Source organism: Prenolepis imparis, unplaced genomic scaffold, assembly GCF_030444845.1.
Source record: "Prenolepis imparis isolate NDT839.2.m4 unplaced genomic scaffold, iyPreImpa1.0 SCAF_19, whole genome shotgun sequence".
Lineage (NCBI taxonomy): Eukaryota > Metazoa > Arthropoda > Insecta > Hymenoptera > Formicidae > Prenolepis > Prenolepis imparis.
Genome location: NW_028141177.1, coordinates 265,935 through 285,935, shown reverse-complemented (window position 1 = coordinate 285,935; position 20,001 = coordinate 265,935). Strand labels below are relative to the sequence as shown.

Genomic DNA, 20,001 nt, shown 5'->3' with positions numbered 1-20,001 from the left:
GTACAATATAAAATATGTACTCGTATTAATAAAATATATAATAAATATATATTTTATATAAAAATATAATATATTTTTGTTCCATACAATTAAAAAAATCGCAATATTAAATTTCCGCGCATCGCAGTATTTATACAATAAATAAATGCAATTATTATTAATATAATTATATATCAATAAAATGTACAAAGTTTGTATCATTTAAGTAAACAATAAATTAATGACAAACATTTTATTGATATTATATTAATTATACGACAAATATATTATTCTAAAATAAATACTGAAGTCAGCATTATTTTGAAGTAATATTATATTTGTCATATAATTTATATAATTATATAAGTTAAAAACTTTGTACATTTTATAGATATAACTATTTAAACATTTAATTCTCGTCGTCTAGCTCGTCCATTTCCTCTGGCTGCTCGTTCGTTTCCTCTGGCCGCTCGTCTCTCCATAAATCACGGTCAATATTTCTTCTTCCACGATTATTTCGCGCACGTGGATCACGTACTCTATGCCTTAATCTTTCTTTCGCCGTTCGGAGAACTTCTCGAAATTGCATTTGAAACTCCGAACGAGTCGGTTTTTCAAAATGCTCATTGGAACATACAGCCTCTGAAAAAAAGAACGTAAATTACATTATTATTAAGACACGCAATAATGGGTGTTTTACATTTAATGACATAAGTCAGCACAAATCTAAGATCTGTTCTTTTTAGTTACACTACTTCAGAGTTTATCTTTTTCCACATTGGAAGGAGTACAGCTAAAAGAGCAAACCTTGATTGACCTTAGTCATTAAATAAAAAGCACCCAATATTTAATTACAAGTTATGAAAAAAAATGAAAAAGAGAGTACCATAAATAGCTATAGTAAGGCGAGCGTTATACAAAGGCCGTTGTTCTTCTTCGCGGCCCCACCAAGTGAACGATGGCGTTATTTCATCTTTAATAGCTTCTTTGAAGCAGAGATTTATAGCTTCCTTCAAATTAAAGCCGCCGATATATCTGAAATAATTGATCTAAAACAAGGTAAGTAAAAATTATAAATTAAAATTTTATATTATGTATATATATATATAATATTATTAAAATCATACGTTTTCTGTTTCACTTACGACATTAGTATAATCTTCCTCATCAATCCTTTCAAATCTCTCCATCTCTCTTATAGTAGATATTGGAAAGATGTCTGGTTTCTGCACTGGATAACGGCGAATCTGCACACATTTCAATATTTTCTGCAGCAAAGTATTCATTCTTTTACAAACAAGAGATCAGTATTACAGAAATGTTATAACAAAGATGTCATACGATGTATTGATAAATACGATACATATTTGACTTACTTCAGTTCTGCCTCCACACGTTCACAATTGTGCGTCTTTCTGCAAATAAGAGTAAATAGCATGTACAGAGGTAAATATTATTACTATAATTTTTATACTATTACATAAAATCAGATAAATAATTCTTATTAAATATATACGTTTTTATTAAAAATGTATAATTACATCTATTTTATACAAATATCTATAAATTTACCTATTATCTATTACGTCGATATGTGTCATAGAATGCCGATCATGAGTTGAGTCTTGACTTCCTTCATACCTTTCATCAGTTTCTGTTTGTGATATATAATTGTGTGTAGGATATGTATGTAACGTATTAGTCTGTAATACATTGGAACGGGCATAAGTGTTATGAGATGTACGTGAATATGTTTTGTTTGGTTGGAAATTTGTGTGTGTTACATTATTGTTTGTGTTGTATAATTGAACGTTTGCGTCTGAGTGTGGTTGATTGTGTATGTGTGTTTGACTATTTATGTCGTGTGCTTTAATCTGCGACTGAATATCTGTATTATGTATTTGAGTATTTTTTGGCGGTTGAAGGTTTGTGTATGTTTTATTGTTTATGTCGTGTGCGTCAATTTTTGTGTGCGATCGAATATCTGATATGTGTGCTTGATTGTGTGTTTCATTGTATACTTGATACATATCTTGTGATTGATTGTGTTCATTGTTTGTGTATGATTCATTTGTTTGATTTGGAATGTATGTGTGTGTGCGAGATGTTGGATTTTGTGTGAGTGATCGAGTAAAAGAGTTTGTTTGATTTATTTCCATATTCGTTTGCGTAGTTCTTCTTAAATCATCGATGTCCTCATCGATATCTTCAATGTTGGCTTGCTGAGATGTAATCCTTCGTTTTGGACTTTCATCCGAAGAAGTCGTCTGATAGCGCAACGGTTTTGCAATATTGCGCTTCGGCCGGGTTTCCATCTGCAAGCCTCTGTACATAAAAAACATAATTAGTAAGTGATACATTTTATGTAATATGTAACAAATGTATTTTTAGTAGCTATATAGTGAGATATATGAAAAATTTTCAATAAATTCATATATGTATAAGATGATTTTCTTATTAAATATTTATTAATTACTGACTTTCTAGCATTTTAAAAGAGAAGCAATATTACAATATTCATGATTACTTTTTTCTCTCAAAAGTATAAGCTTATAAATACATTACTCTTTTATTTTACAATATATTCATGTAAAAAATTTTTTATGTATACCCAGATAGCACAAAGGTGAATATAAGTTCATAAAGAATTCATTTTAAAGAATACTTAAGGATTTAGAGAAATGAATATCTTAAGAATTCTTGAAGAATTAACCATAATCAGTTGATTTGGAAGTATTCCTAAAAAATTCATAATAATGAATACTTTGTGACTCAGAATTGTGAATACTTTGCGAATTTATAAAGAAGTACACTTTGCTATTCCATCGCACATGCGCGGATATCCGTAATTTTATCTCATATTGTTTTGCGTACAACGTACAACGTGTGTTACAGTGTGTGTTAAAAGGTGCATTTTTGTCTACAAAAAATACAATATATGTATGTTATAATTAACTCCAAAGTGCAGAAATCTTGTAAACAAAATTAGTAAGTATATACGATTGAATTGAATATTATTTTTATAAGTTGCTTTATTACATAACCTCGAATCATACACTGCATATAATCATATGCAGTGTATGATTCTTTATTTTTATTGTTCAGTAAGTAATATTTGTTAGCAGTCTGCCAATAAATTGCGGCGATAAATTCGATCAGAATAATGTGTATAAATTCATATAGACATCTCCTGCAGTGTCTATATATTTTTGGCTTATGTTCTGTCGATTATTATCTCTATTGAAAATTTCCTATATTCTTTTATATTTCTATACATTTTTTATAATTATGTTACATAATTTATTCATATATATATATTTTTTATTGCAGATTTATCAAAATTAGCCAAGCTGCACGAAAATTAAAAAGCAACACACTAGAGAATAAATAAAATAAAAAAGTAAATTCTATATGTTTTAAATTATAATTTACACAATGAAACGTCGAGTAAAACCATTCAATGAATTATCGAGATGGCAACAAAATAGACGTTTACGTCTAAATATAGACGAATCAGTTATTTTTGAAAATTATGTTGAAGAGAAGTCAAATATAGATATAGCCATCCCAAGTAACAAACAAATTATTGAAAATTATGAAATGGAAAATCTGTGTATTCAATCACATTCTGAATGCACAGATATTAGTGATATCCTGCAATATTCCGATTCAAATCATTCTAATAATGTAGATGTACAAGAAGAAATTAAATTAATCGGAAATATAGTGAATAATAATTATGAGGCAATTAACACAACAAATTTTGTAGAGCATAATAAAACATTTGCATCAGAATTACAATTCTGGGCTATTACAAATAATATTTCTAATTATGCTTTATCATAATTATTAAAATTATATAAAAAATATCATGATAATGAAGAGATTCCAAATGATGCTCGAGCGTTTCTAAATACACCGAGAAAATGTATCATTAAAACATGCGGTGATGGAGAATTTATCTATTTAGGTCTTCAAAAAGTTCTGCTCAAACATTTGAAGCGAAACACGTCTCATTTAATCAATAATTTAATAATAATTGACATAAATATTGATGGACTACCAATTTCTAAAAGTACAAACAGGCAATTATGGCCAATTCAAGGTAGATTCATCAATGTAGATAAGCCTTTTATTATTGGAATCTACCATGGCATGTCAAAACCTTCTTCTGTTGAAGAATTTTTGAATGAATTCGTTGATGAATACTGTATTTTGCGAGATGAAGGTTTTGAATGGGATAGTAAGCGTTATTTTGTCCGAATTCGAGCAGTAATATGTGACTCTCCTGCTCGTTCATTTGTGAAATGCATTAAATATTCTACTGGTTATAATGGATGTGAACGTTGTATAGTAAGAGGGGAATATGAGGATAAAGTAATATTTCTAGATTGTAATTGTGAACGAAGAACTGACCACAGTTTTAAAAATAAACTTGATCCTTATCATCATACTGGAATTTCCCCATTTGAAAGACTTGGAATTGGAATGGTCAGTGCTTTTCCACTCGATTACATGCACTTAGTCTTGCTTGGAGTAACGAAAAGGTTAATGTTATTGTGGACAAAAGGCGTCAAAAAATGTCGCATTAGCAGCCGTAATTATAGTTCTTAACGAGTGATTATGTTTAAATCAAAATGTACCCTTCGAAATATCGAGAAAACCGAGATCAGACTTTAATGAATTTCACAGATGGAAAGCTACGGAATTTCGTTTTTTTCTTTTATATTTAGCTCCTTTTATTTTGCTCTTCATTGCGCTATTAGAATTTTATGCGATCCTTTAAACTGCGTACGTAATAAAGAGTATGCTTCTAAATTATTACTGTGCTTTGTACAGAATGTTAAAAGTTTGTATGGTACAAAAAGTTGCGTATATAATATACACAATTTGATACATCTTGCTGATGATGTAGATACATTTCAAATGCCACTGGATAATTTTAGTTGTTTTCCATTCGAGAATGAAATGAAGAAGATAAAAAAATATCTACGTAAACATGATAAACCATTATCACAAATTTTTAAACGCATATCAGAGGAAACCTCACTTTCAAATGAGACTGTAGAAAAAACAATGTATCCAATATTAAAATATAAAAGTAAGACCAAATTGACTATTCCGTTTTGTCATGATAGCTCTTATGAAGAGTTAGTATTTGAAAAGTTTACTTTACGTACAACAACACCAAATAATATATGCTATTTACAAGACGGCAGTATATATAATGTAAAATATATCGCAACATTTAATTCAAACATCTTCTGCGTAGGATACAAAGTAACAGTTTCTGATGTACCCTTTTATCCACTAGAGTTTAATAAATTAGATGTACATTTGATAAAAAATGAAAATAAAATATTAGAGAGATTTACAGTTGATCACATCAAAAGAAAAGGTATAAAAATAACGTTACAAAATTCCGCATTTATATTGCCATTTTTACATTTTTAAACTTTGATTTTTTATTTGAATTAAACAAGCATTATATGTTATGTTGAATTAAAAGAATCTCTAAACGTATATTATTACTTATAACAATTATTTCTTATTATTTACTATTCTATTGTGGAAAGTTGTGTTGTGTCTTATTTTACACAATGTTTTTATACTGATTGTGAGAAGAAAGAGAATATGAATTTATATGAATGCAGAGTAAATTAGAAATTACGTATATAATATATTGCGCTTTTATATAATAATATATTTATACAAATTATATATATATATATATATATATATATATATATATAATATATATGTGATAATCAGAATTGGAAAAATTATTTTGTAAGAGTTATAAATTACTGTTACTGTTCTTTAAAAAAAATAACTTGTTACAGTTAATACTGATAATGAATAAAATTCATTATATTTCCGTTATTTATTCTTTAATACTAACAAGATTAAATCTTAATAAATATACGAGATATTCAGATGTTTTTACTTACATTAGATATTTTATTTATTGTTTCATGTTTTTTTATTACTTTATAAGTGAAACTAAACTTGTAACAAAATAATTATTAAAGTATTTAGTAATAATGATATAAATAAAAATGTGAAATTTTCTCTTATATTATCCTGTTCTTCTACATATTTATTTTATCTACATAATATAAGGATACTATAAAATGTGCAAATGGTTATAGATGTTTTATGTCGTTCATGTTGAAACTTGGTTTCAAACGATCCCCCCAGAAAACTGGTTGGATAAAGAAAAAAAAATTGCCCATTGGCCTAATGAAAAGAATTCCGTAATCACAATGTGGATAAAAAAACAAATACCGCGCAAATCTGATTGGAAAGTATATAGTTATGATTGTTTGTTTGGACCATTTGGTGAGTAATAATTTAAAAGTTTTTTAACTCGAAGGTTTTATAAAATCTGCATTCTTCTCCATAATTTGTCTTATAAATTTTTCTAAATTATTATTTTTTTTAATTTTTGGTAGAAGATTATAATAATTGCAAAAATTTCGAAAAGCAGTGCACAGGATATTCTTCCCAGGATGAAATATTGTATGAGCAATACACAAAAAATAATGAGTTGTCCCAAAAACGACATCGAAAAAAAAATCCGAAATACGAGGAAACTACAGATAGTGATGAGCAATCTTCGGAATCTGAAGGTAATGTTATACAGGAATATATATACATATATATATATATATAATATGTGTGTGTGTATGCGTGTGTGTGTGTGTGTGTGTTTGTGCGTGTATATCGACATTAGTTTTTTTATAATGAACATTTTAATTTAACAAATAAGATTATAAAAATAATATATAACTGTGTAAAACATAATATTCACAATTATAATGCATTAAATGCATGTGTATTTATTTAATTATTTAATAGTTTTATATCTTTATTAAAGTCTATTTTTATATATTACTTTTTATTAAATATGTATTTATAATACTTTTTTATCTTAATATTAATTAAATATTTTTATCAAATTGATTGACAAGTATTTAAAGTACAATAATTTTTTATCTACATTTGTAGTATTAAAACAATTTGTAACTATTTAAATATTGCTTATAATATCTTTTGTATCACAATGATTTTTATGTACGCTTAATTCACAGATGATATACCAATAAAAAAGACTAAATACACTAATAATACATCAAAACTACAATCATTACCATCGGAATCAGATTTTGTATGCATTGGTGAGAGAAGTAAACTATATAATAATTAAACTATATAATAACTATATAATAATATATTCTCTGTTTTAATATTGCCTTTTTATCATTTTTGATATGAAAAAATTTAATAGTAATTTAATAATATAATTATTTAGGTATTATTTAATATAATTATTATTGGTCGTTTAAGAAATATGTACCTTGATTATAATTATTTAGGACTACTTTTTCATTATTATATAAATTTTCTTATTCTAATTAACGTATTTTGTAGATCCGATAACAGAAAAAACTTCAAATATGACTGCTGTACCAAGATCAAAACAACTTACATCAACATCTGATAATGTCATCGATAACAAAACTTCGAAATGTATTAATAGTGTCACAAAAAAAGCTTGTAACAAAAATAACACAATTGATAAAGGTGCACATGCAATAATATTAATTTAAGATATTGAAAAAAATGATTATGCTGTATTATGTTTGTACATGTTCCATCATGTTTAAATCTTTGTAGATGACGATTTCTATTTGGAAAAACAAACAGTAGTGTTGCCTACATCTGATGTGCACACTAACGATCAGCCGGCGATATTTATTTCACTTACTGACCGAGGTAACACTGAAATGTTATATTGTGTAATTCAGATATAGGAACATATTATTACTTATAAAATATATTGCAAAATAAATACTCTTGACTTTGAAAATAAAATACAATAAAAGTTAATATTAGTAATTAAAAAATATATTCTGATCCAATTTACACTTTGAAACATAAACTTTCTCAAATGTAAGCTCTCCCTAGTAAGTAAAATTATTTTCAGAATTTCTCATAGCAATTTTGTAGATTTCTTTTTCTGAACATTTCTGAAAAATGTGTCAATTCGTATAAAAATTCTAAAACTTTCTTAGAAAATTTTAAGATTTTTTCTATATAAATTGACACATGTTTCAGAAATGTTCAGAAAAAGAAATCTAAAAAATTGTTATGAAAAATTCTGAAAATAATTTTCACCGAAGCTTTTATTTATTTCAATCTATAAAATATTTTAAGGCAATTATACAATACATATACAAGATGTATGATTTTCACCGAAGCTTTTATTTATTTCAATCTATAAAATATTTTAATGCAATTATACAATACATATACAAGATGTAAAATGTATTAATTGAGTAAAATTTATATTTTAACGCTAAATTGTAATAATGAAATACTTATATCTGAATAGTAATATAACAATCTAAAAAATATGCTTATTACATTGAGCAAGAAAAAAAACAAAATAGTAGAGTGTAATAAGATATCAATATTTTTCTAATTTTAGATATCTTAGATACGGGGAACATTACATTTGACATGAATAATGATGACAATAACAGAAATAACATTCCCAACGTTTGTGAAGCAGGCCCAAGTAATGCCAAATTATTTTAAATAAAGTATCCGCACAATTATTTGTATAATTAAATTCTTCTAAATAATGTATGCATTTCTTTAAAATGTTAATAATTATTATGATAATATTAAGTTATATTTATTTAAGGTACATCACGAAGAGTTATGGAAACATCAAATACTACAAAAACTGTTAATAACAAATTTAACGTATTAGGATGCATGAATAATTGTTGTTCTTGCATAGGTATATTTGTAAACACTTACACACGCTTTTATATTAAAATATTTTAGTAATATAAATATTTGTATATAATTGTAAAGACTCGCGTTGAAAACAATAATTAAAAATAAATATGGCTATATAAGAGACTCTTATATAGTCATATTTATTTTTAATTATAAATATTTGTATTCATGTTGATTTTCAACAAAAGATTATATTAATTTTAAAAGATAATATATAATCAGTTTTGGCAATTTTTAGGTAAGATAAATAGAAAATTAGATATGATATTACATATCTTGAAATCAACAGATATTAATAAACAAAATAATGCAAGACAAGAAAATATTGAATTTCTACAACTACAAACAAAAGAAGAATTAGAGGCACTAGAAAAATCACTTGTGGATGATGCAGAAAAACAAGAACAATTAGTAAGTATAAACACATAATAACATATTAACGACGATTAGATAGAACGACATATACCTATACAATATTAATATTATACATGTCATTAATGTAGGATATTTCTATTCTCGAATTATTTAATATCTTAATATTCGAATTTACCCGTCGTTTTTTTTTTGTATATTATAATTGTTTTTCGTTCTGACTCTGACTTTATTATTCCGAACGAGGATCTTTGTTGATCGCGCGCGCTGTTTTATGTATACATTTTTAGTTGCCGAACGACGTCCGTTGTCTTTGACCGGGTATGTTTTTCGTTTGCGTCTGCGAGGCGAGACCGAATTTAATACGAACAAAAGTCGTTGTCGTTAAAAAGCCGTCGTGCGAGTAAGACCGATTAGCGAAACATTGCGCGAGAGTATTAGAGAGCGATTTCGACTTCGATCCGAGACCCTTTTCTTTTTTGTAAATTTAACAAGATCTCTAATAAATTTATTTTCTATAAAATAATAAATTATTTTAAACATCCTAATAAAAAATCCTACATTAATAATAATGTTCATCAATTAAGTATCAATCTGTATAATTAATACAATCCCAGCAAACACATATTATAACAATTATATAACATTTTGGAGTAAAAAATAAATATAACGCGTTATATCTTTATTATATAGTTGTTATATACCATCTCTTTACTATTGCTATATAATATATAGCAAACACATTATAACAATTATATAACATTGGAATAAAAAATTAAAATAACAGCTGTTATATCTTGATTTTATTACAATTATGTTCTTAATGTAACAAAAATATTACGTTATATAATTGTTATAATATTAAATATATTAAATATATAACAATTTTTTATATAACATTACTCCTTCTTTGAGTGGGAAATTACAAGGAATGAGAGTATTACATGTTACAATTTTGTTATGTTTTGTTACACTGAGTTATGTAACCGTTATAATATGATTATAAAATGTGTTTGCTGGGATGTTATTGAAAAACTATATTTTACGTTTTTCTCATTTAATTGTTTATTTAGAAAAGCCTAAATAAATTTTTTAATTATATAGAAAATTGTTATAAAACAAGAAGGCGGAAAAAATGCTGGGGACCACATAAGACGAGTAATGAAGAGGATAATGACAGACAATTTAGCTTTGCAATATTCTTGGAGTGGACAAAAAAATACTATTCGATTTAAAGATTTACTTATTTCAAAACTTATTTTAAGTAAGTCATATAAAAACTATAATATATTCATACAATTTAAATATGATTATATGTATACATATATGTATATGCGTGTGTGTATATATATATATATATATATATATATATATATGTAGACTTTTTTGTCAATTTTGTATGTACGTACATAACACATTTTCCAAAATTAATAATTACTAATTATAATAATTAAAAATTTGTTATAGTGTTATTACTTCAACGCTTTTTTTCACGTACATTTTTTCCCTGCAAAATGATTTATTCTATGTAAAATAATATTTAATCTGTTAACAGATTCTGTTGCTTCTCTACATACATCTACGAATATGAAGATGATGGAAGATGCCATACAGTCGTGGCTGAATCACGCATCAGATCGTAAAAAGAAAGCAGAAAAAAAAGAGAATCATCGTGAGTTATTTATTAGAATTTTAATTACTTGATCGCTTATACGATTTTACCTCTAGAAGTATATAAGTGATTCCAATTATGACGTTTCGAACATTTCAGTGCTACAAAAGTTGATTCGTATATGCCGCATTTATTGTACATTTGAAATAATTTAAATGCTATGATAAATGTAAAAATATAAAGAGGACATACCCTGGTGAAAATTATTTACAGAATTTTTTATAACAATTTTTTAAATTTCTTTTTCTGAACATTTCTGAAAGATATATGTGTCAACTTGTATCAAAAATCCTAAATTTTCTGAGAAAGTTTTAGAATTTTTATACGAATTGACACATTTTCTAGAAATGTTCAGAAAAAGAAATCTAAAAAATTGTTATGAGAAATTCTGAAAATATATAATTTTTTTACCAGGATATCATTTTTGGTATATAACATTATATGGAATTTATTCCAGATGCACAACTTTGATAAGAATTATTGAACTGCACGTAATAATATACTTAACCGTAGCCACCTAAGTCTTTCTTTTTTTAAACATTATTACATGGTATTGTAAACTGTAATTTTTATTAGTTTCCGCAGTGTTAATTTATTTTAAATTACAGTATTCATTACATATTTACAGTTATTATTACAATGAATAATATTGCATATGAGGCATATTTTTTATTTTATAAATTTTATAATTCTGTAATAATAAAATAATATATAAAAATATATACAACTAAATTGAAGTAATACACTTTTGTATTTATTTTTCCTTTACACAATATCTTTCCTGATAAGGTAAAATTATAAACGTATTTTATTTGAAAGACGACAGTATTATAACAGTATGTATAGCTATATGTAAACTTTATGAATTAAAAAAAATAGTGTTTAGAGCAGATAAAGAAAATTACAAAGGGTACTTTATTCCAGCAAGGAACATAGATCAGTGTGTCACACTGTGCCGTCTGTGTTCCTTGCTGGAATAAATAAAAGCACCCTTTGTAATTTTCTTTATCTGTTCTAAACACTATTCTTCTTGAATTCATAAAGTTTACATCTGTTGAAATGGAAAATAATACTATATGAATATTTTAAGAATACTATATGAATATTTTAAGAATACTATATATATATTTTAAGAAATTTTCAAGAACTCCAATTATGGTGCATGTAACTTCCTCAATAATTCTTATCGTATTCTTCTATGAATTCCTAAATAATTACAATTCAGAAAAGAAGAAAATTTTAAGAATACTTTGTGAATTCACTGTGCTATCTGGGTAATATATATAATAATATAAAATTATAAAATTCTGTACAAGTTATGTATAATTATATATATATATATATATAATTATACATATTATACAGAATTTTATATACGTCTATATAATTTTATATTGTTATATATGATTTATATATAAATATACAATAAAATTTATACCGGGACATTACAATATTTATTATATATATATATATATATATATATATATATACATACATATATATATATTATATCTTATTAGAATAGAAATATTTTATGCAATAACTCATCATTCCACAGAAATATTTTATGCTCCATTGTTCATTTAATTTTGCAAATCAACATATATTTGTATAGTCTCAAATGAATCTGTAATTTATCTAAAAAATGTCTCATGCTTTTCAATGTCAAGTGCAATTTAACAAAAAAGAGAATTATCAAAAAGATATTACAAAATAATTTAAAGAAGAAAAATTCGAACGTCAAAGTGAGTTATCAAGCAGATTATGGTGAGAAACATACAATATATAACAAGATTCAGATGATAAATATGTATTTAAGGAGAAAAGTAATAGAAAACGACATATAAGATCATGTAAGAGCGACAAAGTTATTAGAAAGCAAACGAGAGAAAAATATATAACAAAGATTGAGAAAAAAGAACACACGTCCCATGGCCATTCCTATAAAAATAAAAATTAACAGTTTACAGCATAGACACATATCTTACATCTTCTTGCTGTGTATAATTACAGCGATAATGTATTGCAACGTTTCCGAATTTTCTTCATCACTGTCACTATCATCCGTTGATGTATTGTTGAAAAAAATCATCCTGTAATATTTTGCATGAACTTGATCTGAATAAACATAAAAAAATTTCACTTTTAATGTGGCACACTGATATATCTGAAAAACAGAAAATACCATTCCAACAATGTAAAAATCATGAACCTCTGAAAATGTTTTTGTACAACAAAAGAAATCAAAAACAATGTTGAAGACAATATAGATCATGCCATTACGTAAAATACAACAATTGTCACATATATCTATACCAAATGTTTCTAAATTGAATTTTATATATGAAAGACAATTACTATCATTATTATGTAAAGATACATGAATAGACGAAGTCGTAATTATTACTTTGGTCTATGAATTTCTAACTGCAATTCTATTAGAAAACTGGTGAAAAAGCTAATTTCTTATAATATTTCCTGAAAATTGACATATCTTCATAACAAAATGAGGAAAATAAATCTTAACAATCACAATTGTTGGTAAAATAAAGAAAAACCGTTGATGTTATAAATATTGAATGTTGGACCATAAAGATTTTCATTTTTATAAAGTGCAAGTTCTGCAAAGCTTAAGTTATTGTTAGTAATCCTCGTTTAAACACTTCGTGTATTCTTCATCTGTGCGAAGAGTAGTATGACTAGTGCCATTAACATAACAACTTTCATGACGCATCTCAGAAACTTTACACTTGGAAAAAGGCTGACAAGACATGGCTACGATGATTCAGAATGAAAGCTAGAGGTGGTACGTCAGTTATAAAACATCTTTATTGTATTATATTTTATTACTATGAAAATTAATACCTCTCTACTAGATATAATTTTTCTAATATTTACAATGAATTTTTCCAGGAAAATATTAGGATCGCATGGCTTTTTTACACCTTTATAAATACCAACTACTATTGGCCTTGCGTGCTGTATATTTGCAATTCTACATTGGATGGGCCAGAGTTGAATGCTACCAGATTTATCTAAACTACATCCATATAAAATTGAAAGTATCATATCTTTTATATTTGAAGAAAACGACCAGGAACATTAAATATCATTATTCGACTCTGTATGATTTTTACAGTGAAACAAATGTTGCAAACATACATTTTTCCTACTTTTGTATAATTTTTTCTAAGCCATTGTGAAAACTACAGTGATTTTTTTGCGACATAGCTTACTCATTTTAATTTTATTGTTTTCTTACATTTTCTCGAACGTGATACCACTGCAAGCGACGTAGCCACTCAGCTCCTTGTATCTTCAGTATCGGAAAAAATACTCGATCTCTAATTCTCTTAAAATATATAATTCTTCGTTCACTACTGCTTCGTTCGTTAGTACACGACACTGTAACCAGTGTTGTGAGACGGGCCGGGTTTTCTCGCGCATGCGCGGCGGACATAGCATCAGTGAGGTATATGTACAGATAAAAAGATGTAGCATGATCACATAATTCTGCAAAATTTTTTGTAATATAAGGAAAAATTTGTAATATATAATTAATAATACAGCATACATATGCACAATTATATATATACATATATATTGTATTATTAAATATATATTACATATTTCTCCCGCCAAGAGTGTCAACCGTCAGCGCCCTATCTCCTACCACCTCTTCACTACAGATAGATACATCACTGCTAACAGCCATTATGGCCGCGCATGCGCGAGAAAACCCGGCCCGTCTCACAACACTGACCATATATCCGTTTTTGTTTTCGCAATCTCGCCAAGATAAAAATGGCGAGACATTATACCGCCAAAACGTTATTCTCGGAAAGGCTGTGCTATATTGTTCGTTATTGCTCGAAGATTTATCGTTATATTGTGCACAGAGCGGCAGAGCGCCAGCCCTGATCATTTTGAGTTCAGTTGTAACAGCAGGTTATATATTAACGAGTGAAGCAGTGGTGAACGAAGAATATACCTTTTAAGAAAATTAGAGATCGAGTTATATTTTTTCAAGGACACTGAGGATATAAGGAGCTGTAGAGTGGACACGTCGCTTGCAGCAGTGTGGTGTATCACGTTCGAGAAAACACGTAAATATGGAAAGAAAGTTAAAATTAAGTATATCGCGAAAATCGATGTCCAGTTTATCCAGAAGGCAACGAAGTAGAATTATGTGGGAAATTAGAAAAAATTTACGTTTGCAATATCGTTTAAAATGCAAAACTGTTGCTATTACAGAGTCTAATAATCGGTGTGATATTCAAGATATTCCTGGTCTGACAATAACCGAATTTTATGGCTCTACTTCAAATATAAATGACACTTGCAATTATAGGGACAATGTTGTGGAAGACGATAAGGTTTCTTCTTCTTCCGTCTCTGATGCTAGTGATGTAATTTCATCATTCTGTAAAATTACTTCCATGGAATTTTTCCGCGAAAGTTTAGCAGCTTGCTTTGTCAATAACAATCTTACGCATGCACAAGGTAATAGCATATTATCTGTTCTTCGAACTCATCCCTGTTTTAATATATTACCAAAGGACGTTAGAACACTTCTTGATACACCACGTGTATGTACTGTTGTGTCAAATGTAGAACCAGGAGAGTATATTCATTTTGATGTAGAAACAAAGATTATTCAACATCTGTCACATATTTCCATCGCATCTATTCATCATGTTAATCAATTGGAACTAGATTTTAATGTAGACGGATGTAGTTTAGATAAATCTGGTAGCATTCAACTCTGGCCCATCCAATGTAGAATTGCAAATATACAGCACGCAAGGCCAATAGTAGTTGGTATTTATAAAGGTGTAAAAAAACCATGCGATCCTAATATTTTCCTGGAAAAATTCATTGTAGATGTTATAAAAATTATATCTAGTGGAGGTCTTAATTTTCATGGTAATAAAATACCAATACGTTTGAGATGTTTTATAGCTGATGCACCAGCTCGAGCTTTCATTTTGAATCATCGTAGCCATGTTTCTTGTCAGCCTTGTTCCAAGTGTAAAGTTTCTGGGATACGTCATGAAGGTCGTTATGTTTTCAATGGCACTAATCATTCTTTTCGCACAGATGAAGAATATATCAGGTGTTTAGATGAGGATCATCATAAAGAAGGTAGGAGCCCATTATCAATGCTTCCGATAGGTATGGTTTCGCAAGTTCCTTTTGAGTACATGCATCTTGTATGCTTAGGTGTAATGAAGAAACTCTTGTCTGCATGGGTATATGGTAAATATTCACGTCTCTCTAAGTTGTCAGGAAGATCCATCCATATTATTTGTACAAGATTAAATAATCTTAAAGAATATTGTCCCTCGGATTTCGCAAGGCGCCCCAGATCTCTTGATATATGCTCCAAATATAAAGCAACAGAATTTCGCCAATTTTTGTTGTATACAGGCCCAGTTGTAATGTACGGTATACTAGATGAACGATTGTACAAGCATTTTTTATTCTTACATGCAGCAATAAGGGTCTTGGTTTCTAATTCATCGTTAAGACAACACTTAAGCTTTGCAGAACTTGCACTACAAAAATTTGTTCATAGAAGTGAAAATCTTTATGGTCCGACATTCAACACTTACAATGTCCATGGTCTTCTTCATCTTACCAGCGATGTAAGACGTTTTGGTTGTTTAGATTCATTTTCCGCATTTCCTTATGAAAATAATATGTCGATTTTCCGTAAGTATTGTAGGAAACCAGGTTTACCTCTTCAACAGTTTTCCAATAGAATGGCGGAGCTAGAAGTTCATGGAACAAGCAATAATCACGATGTTGATTCGTCTATCCATGTATCTGTGCCGTATAATAATGATAGTAATTGTCTTCAATATCGTAAAATTCAAATTAGAAACATATTATTAGGTATAGATGATGTACGTGACAGTTGTTGTATTTTACGTGATGGATCAATCTGTGTTGTCTTCTACGTTATTAAGGATAATAACTCCTTTCGTTTAGGTGTGAAAAAATTTTTAGAAGTTCGTGATTTTTATGATACTGGCTTGGTATCTTCTGTTTTTCAAATATATAAGTGTGCTACATTAAACAACGAAATATTGTATGTTCATCCAGATCAAGTTCATGCAAAATGTTATAGGATGCCTTTTTTCAACAACACCTCGACAGATGATAGCGACAGTGATGAAGAAAATAATTTGGAAACGTCGCAATACATTGTTGCTGTAATTATACATAGCGAGAAGATGTAATTTGTGTCAATGCTATAAACTTTTAATTTTTATTTTTACAGGAATTGCCACAGAATGTGTACTTTTTCTTATACATCTTCTTTTCATAGTTTTATAGTTTTCATAATTTTATATCATTCTTATTTTTATTTTTGTAGTTCTTTCATGGTCTTGTTACCTTTCTTTATTTCCTTACATTGCATAGATAATATTTATCTATATCTCATTGTATTGTATATTCTTCACAATACTCTGCATAACTCACTATGATGTATGATTTTTTTCTTATTTTTTAACTTCTCTTGATAATCCATTCTTTGTTGAATTGCATTTGATATTGAGAAGCATTTTGTAGATAGATTATAAGTTTACTTAAAGCAACAAAAATCTGTAAACATGGATTTGCAAAAAGAGATAAACAATAGAATTATTGCATAAAATATTCTTGTAAAGCGATAAGAGTTATTGTATAAAATATTTCTGTTATATATTAAGTTATATTATCTGGAAAATATATGCAAGCGTTTCTCAGGTGGGGAACACTACTTCGTAGTGCAATAGGATGCCACAGTCAGGTTTTAGTGAGTCGGGTTGGAACTTTGGAGTTCATCTAACCTCACACTACCTGAAGCCTCCCCCAAGGTGGAGGGTGTTCAACACTAGTGAATTTCCTGACTTTAAAAAAAAAAAAAAAAGTTATATTTATATTTATATATGCATTTATAAACTACTTTTGAAGAGAAAAAAATTATGAATACTATATATATATATATATAGTATTCATAATTTGTATGAATATATTGCTTCTCTTTCAAACACTAGAAATTTAGCAATTAATAAAATACTTAAGTTTCTTAGAAAATCTTATAGATGAATGTATTTAAAACTTTTTTTCATATATTTGAGTATAGCTAGCACAAAATACATGTGTTATACATATTATATAAAATTTATCACTTACTATGTTTTTTGATTTACAGGGATTTGCAGATAAAAACGCGTTCGAAACGCATAATTTCAAAACCATTGTACAACCAAACGACTTCTTTAGATAAAAGTCTTAAACGAAGGAACATCACATCAGCAATTGTCGGAGACATCAGTGATTTGAGGAGAACTGAACAAACAAATATAAGATAATAAGAATTGATTTAATGTTGTGTAATAATAAAAATTATAGTATTATATATTTACCTCTGTGTACATTTCATCTTTGCAGAACGACGTACAATTGTGTAGAACATATGGAGGCAGAATTGAAGTGTCAGATATGTAACATATTTATCAACACATGTGACATCACTTACGCTGTTATAACATTTCTAGAAAATTGATTAATTCTTTGTTTGTAGAATTACTACTTTGCTGAAAAAAATTTAAAAATGCAGGATTGCAGCCATCCATTGCAAAAGCCAAATATCCTCCCATTATATCATCTTTAACAGAAATAGATTCGAAAGATTATTCTAACATCGTAAGTAAAACAAAAAATGTGTATGCTCTTAATAATATTTTTATAATGTAAATAAAATAAATTTTTACTTACCTTGTTTTAGGTCAATTATTTACGTAGTGAAGCTGTGAGGAAGGACAACAACACTTGCATAACACTGGCCTTATTATGAATATTTATGGTACCATCTTTTCTATTTCTTTACAACTGTTGTAATTATATTTCGTATCCTATTAATAATAATGTAGCTTGCTTTCTATTTTTTAGAGACTATTTCAAGTTTCAACCAGTATTTTGAAAAACCGACTTGTTAGGAATTCCAAGTACAGTTTCGAAAAGCTCTCCGAATGGCGAAAGACAGATGAAGCACAGGATACATGATTCACGCGGACAATGAATAACGATCGAAGAAAGAATCATCAACCGAGACTTATGGAACGATGAGCAAAATCACACGAGGATTAACGAGGATTAACGAGGATTAACGAGGATATTTAAAAATTGTTAATTTTAAGGTTAGTCAATAGATATTACTTAATGACAAATTTGTGTATGTGTGTGTCTTCTATTTTGTTCCGTTTCTGTTTTGATTGGATACAATTTTCCTGATTTCTTAATCATGGTGTAATGAAAATCTCTATATATAAGCATTAATTGATATGAGTGATAATGTCCAATTAAGATGTGTGCTAACGGAATACCTCATTTATTAAATGCGTATATTTAAAATTTGAAATGCTGTAATTAATGTATAAAAACATTTTAATTTCTAGGAAATCCGAATGTCAAGGATACCTGCAATGGATGGACAAAAGAAGGAAAAAGAAATCATAATTAGCAGGTGGATAGGTTATTGGATAAAAATAGAGGATTACGTAGAATGTATAGATACTACAGCTGCTATTGGATTTCGGGAAGTTCCTGTGACAATTCCCGAATTCCCGGTAGGCAAGCCGTAAAGTAGTTGCCACCAGGGAAAAGTTTTTTAGTAGTAGAAAGTATAATATAGAAGTAGAAATATTTTAATATACAGATTCATATTTTCAAATGTGGATATACTTCATCTTTGAGATAAAAAACCAAAGTGTCAATTGGTTTTTTTCACAAGGGCCGGCTGCCGAAAATGTATAATGCATTTTCTTTTCCCGCTTATGTAAAAAAAGAGAACCAATTAGCATTTTTGGTTTTTTATCTCCAAAGACGAAATATGTCCACTTCATTTTAAAACATGAATCTGTATATTAAAATATTTCTACTTTTATTATATATATTTATATAAGTATAATATGATTTATTTGTAAATATTTCACATATTTAAATTGTAAACGCGATTTTATATTAGTAAAATATTGTAAACTTTAATAATAAGTTTTAATATTTATACTTTATAGTATAAATTGTTTTATATTATATAAAAATTTGTATTAATAAAATAAAATCAGATTTTATTTATATAATCTCAATTATTTAAAAAAAAGTAAATTAAA

The 20,001-nt window shown here is 27.6% G+C and overlaps 3 protein-coding genes and 1 long non-coding RNA gene across 11 annotated transcripts; 3 read left to right on the top strand and 1 right to left on the bottom strand.

The window, feature by feature from the left end:
• Window positions 1-84: 84 nt before the first annotated feature.
• Window positions 85-14,344, bottom strand: LOC145946718 (uncharacterized). Of its 3 annotated transcripts, none has more exons than XM_083056467.1 (7): window positions 14,100-14,331; window positions 12,826-12,955; window positions 1,552-2,304; window positions 1,356-1,394; window positions 1,125-1,266; window positions 866-1,028; window positions 85-621 (listed from the first exon to the last, which is right to left on the bottom strand). In XM_083056467.1, exons 2-7 carry the CDS (start codon window positions 12,927-12,929, stop codon window positions 389-391), a joined length of 1,434 nt encoding a protein of 477 aa, XP_082912593.1. In that variant the 5' UTR covers window positions 12,930-12,955; window positions 14,100-14,331; the 3' UTR covers window positions 85-388. The 3 variants fall into 3 exon arrangements, with proteins under 3 accessions (XP_082912593.1, XP_082912594.1, XP_082912595.1); XM_083056469.1 differs by having other exon boundaries at window positions 469-621; window positions 898-1,028; window positions 14,100-14,344; XM_083056468.1 differs by lacking the exon at window positions 12,826-12,955 and having other exon boundaries at window positions 14,100-14,329.
• On the top strand, window positions 2,234-19,838 carry LOC145946719 (uncharacterized). The gene is made up of 5 exons (XR_014427069.1): window positions 2,234-2,326; window positions 18,042-18,535; window positions 18,618-18,695; window positions 18,782-19,029; window positions 19,288-19,838. It is a non-coding gene; the product is annotated as an uncharacterized LOC145946719 (long non-coding RNA).
• On the top strand, window positions 2,590-11,491 carry LOC145946723 (uncharacterized). 6 transcript variants are annotated; one of them, XM_083056473.1, is made up of 13 exons: window positions 2,590-2,605; window positions 3,310-3,379; window positions 6,132-6,321; window positions 6,435-6,611; window positions 7,074-7,160; window positions 7,414-7,566; window positions 7,660-7,758; window positions 8,474-8,563; window positions 8,693-8,791; window positions 9,032-9,204; window positions 10,270-10,429; window positions 10,721-10,837; window positions 10,937-11,109. In XM_083056473.1, exons 3-13 carry the CDS (start codon window positions 6,132-6,134, stop codon window positions 10,990-10,992), a joined length of 1,401 nt encoding a protein of 466 aa, XP_082912599.1. In that variant the 5' UTR covers window positions 2,590-2,605; window positions 3,310-3,379; the 3' UTR covers window positions 10,993-11,109. The 6 variants fall into 6 exon arrangements, with proteins under 6 accessions (XP_082912599.1, XP_082912603.1, XP_082912598.1 ...); XM_083056472.1 differs by lacking the exon at window positions 2,590-2,605 and adding an exon at window positions 2,764-2,967; XM_083056476.1 differs by lacking the exons at window positions 2,590-2,605; window positions 10,937-11,109 and adding exons at window positions 2,765-2,967; window positions 11,295-11,491.
• LOC145946717 (uncharacterized) lies at window positions 14,556-17,137 on the top strand. Its single transcript, XM_083056466.1, has one exon. It carries the CDS (start codon window positions 14,950-14,952, stop codon window positions 17,080-17,082), a length of 2,133 nt encoding a protein of 710 aa, XP_082912592.1. The 5' UTR covers window positions 14,556-14,949; the 3' UTR covers window positions 17,083-17,137.
• Window positions 19,839-20,001: the final 163 nt, after the last annotated feature.